The sequence below is a fragment of the Haplochromis burtoni genome, unplaced genomic scaffold, assembly GCF_018398535.1.
Source record: "Haplochromis burtoni strain Fernald_Lab_line unplaced genomic scaffold, NCSU_Asbu1 Contig_111, whole genome shotgun sequence".
Taxonomy (NCBI): domain Eukaryota; kingdom Metazoa; phylum Chordata; class Actinopteri; order Cichliformes; family Cichlidae; genus Haplochromis; species Haplochromis burtoni.
The window spans coordinates 1133085-1141709 of record NW_024582472.1 but is presented as its reverse complement, the minus strand read 5'-3'; the positions used below and the strand labels follow the sequence as shown (position 1 = coordinate 1141709).

The 8625-nt window shown below is 40.2% G+C and overlaps 1 protein-coding gene across 1 annotated transcript in view; it reads right to left on the bottom strand.

Moving 5' to 3' along the window:
* The window catches only part of rtn4r (reticulon 4 receptor), a 48230-nt gene extending 40295 nt beyond the window's left edge, over positions 1 to 7935 (bottom strand). Inside the window, exon 1 of the mRNA XM_005928852.3 lies at positions 7346 to 7935. Within this exon, the coding sequence (XP_005928914.1) occupies positions 7346 to 7367 (22 nt within the window). The 5' untranslated portion in view covers positions 7368 to 7935. The remainder of the gene's footprint in view (positions 1 to 7345) is intronic.
* Between the last annotated feature and the right edge of the window lie 690 nt (positions 7936 to 8625).

Here is an 8625-nt window from a genome sequence, read left to right as displayed (position 1 = left end):
ATCTATCTATCTATCTATCTATCTATCTATCTATCTATCTATCTATCTATCTATCTATCTATCTATCTATCTATCTATCTATCTATCTATCTATCAACTCAGGGTGCGTATTTACTGCTAAAAAAACACCTTAGAAAGGTAATATATGCAGTTTTCAACATAAAGTATGTGTCCTTCACATACAACACCCTGGAGTGATTGTTAAGAACTTTGCTTTGAATGAAGATAAATAAAGGAAGAACAAAATCCAACAATGCATAAAGGGAGAGAAAGGTGACCCCGCTGGCTTAAGCATCTCAACAATGTGGTACCAGACATTCAGTAAGACTGCATCAAAACACCAGCTCCCATCTGTTAAGTTTGCAATCTAATGACAAACACAGGCTGACTCGATCAGGATGATGAGGGGTAATTTAAGGACCTCGCTTATGAAATGAATATGGTGATAAATAAGAATGTAGCTATTCTTTCAGGGTAAAAGAAATCGGAAGTTCCTCTTCTCTCTCTAAAACTTTTACATCGTAAAACTGAGTTTACATTTACATTTTATAGTCCTGCTGTAGAATATGCACATCAGCCAGTAATGAATGTGTGCAGATTGCATATCATATATGCAAGCACAATATTGCTAATTATATGCCGGTTTGTTTTTACTAAAGATACCTACTGATAGAACTCCTTTTCTGCAGCAATTAAGCTCTCAGCTGTTGATCTATAGGAGCTTTAGCAATACCTGGGCACCATAGGATTTATCATGTTTTTACTTATATCTCCAATCCTTGTAGTTATTTTTACAGCTCAAAACCATGATATTCAAAAATTGAACCTGAAAACCCTGATTCTAGCTATATATGCACTATGGTGTTGATCTGTTATGCTAACCCTTCGCCTTACACTGCTCACATCTTGGATCAACCAGCTGCTTTATCTGAATGTCACTGTAGCCTGCAAGAAAAGGAGCAGAGCAGGGTTGACTTATAAGGCTGACAACGGCTCCATTCATGCGTCTAATTTAAGAGCGGCTTCTGCTCTGTCTAATTAACAATTTACTAGGCCATCAGTCAGCCTCCCCATTGTGGTATAATCAGCGTCACTGACGTTCAAGCAGCTCATCGCACCCTTTCGCATCTGCAATAGGATTAGCGCATCCATGCAACTTTCATCAGTACACAAACAGAAAAGTGGGCACTGTGTGTTCCAAAGATGCAGCGAGAACAACTGTGACACCACAGAATGAAAGATGACACTGCAGCAGAGTGAGATGGGCACTGTGTTCAACAAATTAGGCAGCTCAGTTTGTGCATACTAGGACCTTCATCCATATAATCTTCAGGAAAAAAAGAGTTCCCATCAGTATGTATCACTGCTGGGTCAACACAACTGAATATTGTGTGCAAATTTCACTTGTCATTTTATAAAGTGTTGTGTAAAGTAAAAGTGGAAGGTGTGATCTGCTCTGTTATGCGTAGGCACCTTGAAAGGATTATAATACGGTGTCAAAGTGGATTTCTATTTTTTGTAAAAAGATGTAACTAAATCCCTTCATAAAGACTCCACCTGCGTCAACACCATATACACGCATAACATTAATTCATTTGGCCCTCCTTCTTCCCCCTCACCATCTTCAAGACAAGGGCCAACACTTTAATTTATTTTTTGTTATGTGAAAAAAAAGACTTGTAGGGAGTGGGGGTTAAAAACTGCAGCATTTCTCCTGCTGGTTCTCTCTCCAAATATTCTGACAGTACAATAATAACCCACAGAGAGGATTAAGAACTGGTAATCTGGGGGAATAGTGTATTTCATTTCAACTGCTTTTTTATATTTTTGCCCCTTAGCTTCCTCAGTATAAACAAATAGAATTTTGCTCATTTATCCACTTAGTTTCTCTGTCTTTCTGATTAGAAGTGAAAGGCTGTGAGACTGGGATAACCTAGAGCGGATGGTTCCAAGGATATCTTAGGCCAGCATGCCCGTGTGCGCATCAGTGGGAGTCTGAATGTGTGTGTGCATGTACTGTATAAACAAATGCAGATCTACTTGAAGGGCGCGGCCAATTAAAAGAAGCCCCTCAAGGAGCAAGCTCATCAAGATGCAGTGAACATCGCAGATCCACTTTCAGATAGCCTGCTGGAATCTGTCACTGTAACTAAGGCATTAATACAACCGAGCTTCATAGCATAAAACTTTGACATCTTTATCCTTTGACGTTGAGAAACTGGATGATAAAATTGATCTATTGTAACGTTTCACAAACTCAGATCTTATAGAAATTTATAATTGCATGGGAAATCTTGTTATTATTTTAATTCAAAAACTCTGCCAAAGATGTCATTACATCACCCAGCAGTGCGTTACATGAAGAGAACAACTCAATTTTAGTCATAATTAGAGAGATTAAAAGTCTTTTCAACATGATTTAAATACCTATTATTAAAAAGTTAACAGTATATTTTGCTAAGACATTTAAATATGCTTCTGGGGGCCTCTGGATGTCTGGAGTTTTGATCTCCTCCATACCTGCTTCATGCCCTGGAGGACGGGGCTGTGGCCCCCCCACACCCTCTAGCAGATCATTACATGAAGGAACCTTTTAAAAAACAAAAAACAAGCGCATCCATGCTCACAGGTGTACCACGGGTGATCACACCCACAAACTACACCCTTTTTGGCTCCTACCTCAAAGCACACTGTGTTGTGTTGATCTTATGTGCTGCACAATAATGTGTAATATTTAGTATTTACTGTCATATTCCCATATATCATTGTGATGATGTTTATTCTATTACTCTTGTTCTCTTCTGCTTGTTTTCTTTTTTCTTTCTCAGCAGGTGACCTAGGTGACTGATATATGCATTTTATTTTTTTTTTTTCTTTTATTTTTCTGCTCACTCTGTTGGTTTTTGGCTTTTGCCCTTCTCCCCCGTCCCTCTTCTCAGCTGTTTCTCTTTCCCTCTTTCTTTCTCCCCTTCTTTCCCCCAGTAAAGTCTGTCCCATATTCAGTAAGTGAAAATAAAATAAACAATAAAAGGTGAATCAAATGGACCATTATGGCAAGGCTGGGATGGTCAATTTGGTAAAGTAAATCCGTTGGGCATCTTTCTTTGCCTTTAGACAACAATTCTGATGGCAAAAGAGCCAAACGGGACAGGCAAGAAAAAAAAATAAAAAATAAAAAAATAAATATGCATCTGGCTGAAAAGGTGAATGTTGAAATTTCATTTACTTTGAATGAAACATTCGTTTGTGATGAAACTAAAGGTTGCAACCAAAATACATAGAACCATGAACCACTAAATGGGTGACACCAGTGTATTTAACCACAAACCCTGTGTGCAGTGACAATCCCGAGGTCACTATGTGAAATAAGTGGCAAGAACACCTCCTGTTTACCTCCTTCACTTGAGGTAAATCAGTGACTTCTTGCATGCATCATTATCATCATTATGGCAAAATCTCTGAGCTTTGTGAGATTATTTTGAAGGAGCTCAGATTTTGCCAGTTATGCTTAGTTTATGTAAAAATGTAGTTTGCTGTTGTTTTGGTTTACAAGCTTAAATTGTTTTATGTGTGTATTATATATGAGTGTAGAATTGTATATAGTTAAAATGTATGGATCATATAATGTTGAATTCTGAATATTGATTTGTAAATAATGGAATTTGAAATAAGGGTGTAGGAACAGGAAAAGTGTAAACTTCATCCTACTCCTTTTCGAGCATAAACAATTTGTAGACGTGGAGATATTCATGAAAACTTGATCTATCATCACTGTTCTGACTCCTGTTCTGACAGGTGAGGAATTCAAGGAAAAAAACCTTCAATGTTTCACGCCTACAGTGAGGGGGTAGTTGGCTCTTTTATGCTGTTGGGGGACATTCTATTACAGTGGTTTGAATTAACTTATCATCCCTGTCTATGGGTCATCCCAGTCACCACATCTCAACTGAAAGAACGAAAATGAGAGATTCTGGACCGGTGTATCATCAAAACATCAAAATAAGAATATTGAATAAATATAAATCTGAATATTTTAGAAATTACTGATCTAATGAGATTTTCCCATATTAACATCTCTAGGAGTAAATAGTGAATAGTCTGTAAAATAGAACAAATATCTAGTGAGCAGCAGCTATCTTGACAAAAACACCATGTTGATGTGAGAGGTCAGAATGGCCAGACTGGTTCTAATTGATAGGAAAGTAACAATAACTCAAATAACCACTCATTACAACCAAGGTATATTGAAGAGCATCGCTGAATGCACAAGACTCTGAACTTTGGAACACACTGGGCTATAGCAGCAGAAGATCACACCAGGTACCACTCCTGTTAGCCAAGAAGAGGAATCTGAGACTTTTGACTGTATCTCTAAATTTGATCAATAAAAGACGGGAAAAACACTGCCTTGATTTATCCTGTGACATCTAGATCATTGAATCAGGATTTGGCATTAAGCACGTGTCCATCCTGTCATAGTGGTGGTGTCATGTTTTCCCATTTTGGGCATGAACATCATTTAAATGCCACAGCCTACCTGAGTATTGTTGCTTACCACGTCTGTCCTTTTATGACTACAGAGTACCCTTCTGGAGACCAGCAGGATAACACATCGTGTCACAAAGTTTAAATCATCTCAAACTAGTTTCTTAAACACGATAGTGAGTTAAATTAACTTAAATGGCCTTTAAAAACAACATCTCAATTCAATGAGCATCTTTGGAAAGTGGTGAAACAGGACATCTGTATCATGGAGCAGCTTACAAATCTGCACCAAATGGATGACGCTATCAATTCAATATCAACCAAAAATCTCCGGTGGCTGTTTCCACCACCTTGCTGAATCTACATCCTGCTTAAGTTGTTAAGAAAAAAGGGGGTAGAACCCAATACTAGCAAAGTGGACCAGTAATGTAACCAGAGGGTGTATTGTGATTTTGCATATTTCTCATTTAATACCTCAAGAGAACAACAGTGTTGTTTGGTTTCATTGCTGACCATGAATGACTAATATGACAAAAACCAAACAAACCTGTAACTCTATAACTCACACGGATGTAAACAGCATTCAAAACAACATCCCTAATCATTTTTCTCTCACTTGCCACGCCATCCATACAGTACATTATGAAAGAAACCAAAAAAAACAAAACCCAAAAACATTTATTTCATTTTCTTAACTTCCTCTCCTTTCTCCAGACCTCCCCATAAACTAACTGAATGCTACACCCACACACACATTATCTCTTCCAGCCCTCCCCCTGTGCTTGTATAAACATCCATATACACAAAGATGGATCAATTTCACATTCCCTTTCAGGGTGCAGAAGATGCCTTGCCTTATTGTCAGTTTATATCATGATGTTGGATTCCCCTAATGCTGAAATGCAAATCAGCTTTGTTTTTTTATTGTTTATTTGTTTTCTTTTATTAGCACCATTTTCTCATAGCTTAATGCATTCAGAACAATCATCTTGCCACCTCAGATGATGCATCTTGTGGCCTATTTTTGAAAATGGGGCAGAGCTTTTGGCAAGGCATTGCCAAAAAATAACAGAGTTAACTAATTGGGGAAAAAAATGCCCTAAATGTGTAGTGGTTTCAAAGAGAAAGCGTTCAGTTCCACTATAATGGTTTTATCCATTCATTTGGGCTTCATTGGCTTTGCCTGGCAGTAGACAGGGAGCGACGGCACCCCCAAGCAACAGCTTTCCCACAGAGGCATTTGATCATATGCTGACTGGGTGAAAAAGAGTGTAAATTAAAGTCCCTCCTCATTGTGACACTTTAAACACAAGAAAAGGCAGGCCATATTTTCTCAGCCAAATCAGGAGCCTGAGAGATGGATACCAATTATAATTGCAGCAGAAACAAAAAAAAAATAAATGAATAAAAATCAGACATAGGTGTGTGTCAGACGCCTGGTGCTAAATCATGCCAGCAGTTGGGTAATGAAAAGTTGCCTGTAGGGTCTGAGGGACCCAGAGCCATTCTGTGCCAATGAAGGGGTGTGCACTTGAATTTGCATCACCCTGTGACATATCAAAGAGAATGCACAAGCAGATGTGCCTCTTTGATTTTGCTACTTGTGAAAAGCAAAAGTTATTCTGTATCTGCAGCTTTCTTACCCTATTCCTGCAGTTTTAGCCAAGTCATGAACATGAGGAAGATGGAGTGTGTACAGCATGTTGCATAAGCACTGTGGCAGTGGTGTATGCATGTGACAGTGCTGGGGCAGTCTATGCACGGGTGGGGCAAAGTGGAAATTAAGATTTTCCACAATATCTTATTTGAACCAAGTGGATGTTACAGCCTCGGTGCTGCTGACCAAACAGCACATGTCATATCTGTGTTATACACTCTGCACTGCAGTAAACATGACTAGATCACTAAAAAAACAAACAAACAAACAAAAAAAGCCAAAAAAAACCCACCAAAAAACACAGGGTTACAGTCAGGTGCAGGAAGAGACACAATGACACGCCAGGTGCTGCATCCTCCTTCCTTTCCCACCCTCCCTCTAGCTCTCCGTGAGTGTCCTCACGCACACAAACACACACTCAAACAACTGACAAGAAATTAAATTCTTAACCATTTCTGGCGGAATTGAGAAAGCATTCTTGCCCTCATTAGAATAGCTCCAAGTCCAGTCATGAAAGCTACAAGGCCCAATTTCCCGTCACTTTGGTGGCACCCTGAGTGGGACGATGCCACCAAAACACCAATTATAAGCCAAGGAGCTGGGGAATGAAGCGGTATTACTGGGCCGCCAAGCGGACCATCTGCAGACTTCATCAAACGCTCAGCCCACAGCGTCCAGACGGGCAGAAGCGGATGCCCGGTTTAAGTTGCGATATCATGCAGAGCATATTGACCACTGCAAACAGTACACGGCCTCTCGCTCTCTCGTGCGCACTCTCACTGACACACGCATACAAAAAGGGAAAGCAAGACACGCACAAGATAAGATCCGAATTATGACTCAATTAAGAGCCACTGATTCAAGGTCGTTTACAGCCGACACTTCTGTTTCTAGTTTTTTTTTTCTTCCGTTCCAACAATAAAATTATATTTGATTGTATATAAAGGCTTTATTTTTCGATTTCTTTCGATTCTTTTTTTATTGTCATGCTGATAGCCATACCTTATTTTAATCAAACCTCGGGGGTGTTGAACGGAGTCAACTCCAATTAGGACACCTGATTTATCTTTCTGTCTGTCCTCCACAGAGCGGTGACACTGCACCGTTGTGGATTTTATCAGTGCGCAGTAACCCAGCGGGATGCTACTGTCTGATATATGTGAAAACTTTACAAAGGTGTCCAGCTGTCTGATGTGTACTCACCATCAATAATAACGGTCTTCATGATTCAGATGAAAGTGAAATCCAGAGGCTTTATAATTCCGAGAATGAATCCCACGTATACGGAGATAGATAGGAAATCCGCTAATTATTGCAATTTATGGGTTATTGCAAATCCAGTGCAAGACGGGAAACAGGCAGACTAAAGCACCCCTGCACCCTTCAAACTTTAGCCGTAGGTCTTCCCGAGTGGGGAGCCACGTCTCCAGCTGCACCCTGGCTCAGTCATGTGGACGAGAGATTCAAAAACAGTCAGCAATAAACATCCAATTTGGGATCAGTAGACTCGACGCACCAGTCGACACCTCCCCAAATATAGGACGCGCAAACAGCTCGGGAGAAGAGCTCAAAGTGTTAACGCAGAAGTGGAGAATCAACGGCACAGGCGAAAACCGAGTATTGAATCCATCTTTTGAAATCGCAGCAGATATCCAGTCTGATTACTTGCCCCTCTGTATTTCCCAAGTACACTGAAAAAAAGTGTGTGGTATGAGCACGGTTGTCGGTCGCACTGGTGCGCGCCAGTGTGCGTTTACCACGGAGAGGTGGAAAGGGAGGGCGGGGCGGCAAGGGGCGTTTGGCGGAAAGAGACAGAAAGAGGGAGAGAGAGAATTCGAAGATGAATGTTTTATGGGTCTGTATCACGCTGCAAAAAATATCCCTCCTAATTCTGAGTGCATGGGCTATTAATCATGGCAAATAAAAGAAAGACTGGATTTTATGTCCGAGGCTATTTATAGAAAATACTGGACACAAACAAAACTGAACTGAAAATAACAATAATAATCATAATTTTAGGTAACTGGTGTCATTCCTAGAATCAAAGAGTGAATCTGATACTTAATGACTTATTTGGAGAGACATTTCTTACAGTGCTAGGCTGTGCTCTAATGAATGTTTTATGTGCAGGGGTGGTGGGCTGGTGGTGGGTAGGAAGGTGACGTGAGGCGAATCTATTTGGATCGGACATGGCCAGGCACGCACATGCATACGAAAACACCCCCAAAAGACAGGCTGAGAGCCAGGCTTCCTGCAGGGACCCAAGCTTCCTCCTGGGGACTTCAGTTTGGCTGTCCTGACGTAGGTGTAGTTGTTAAAGCCGTGAGAAACAAAGATCTCAGTTCTACTTGGTTAACTGAACCGTTACAATAACATTTGTAATCCTGAGGCTCACCTGAGACCCTTAACTACTTCTGGAAATGTTTTCTTTTGTATATAGAAAAAGAACTATGAAAACAAAACTGTGCTAGGTGAAAATGTCT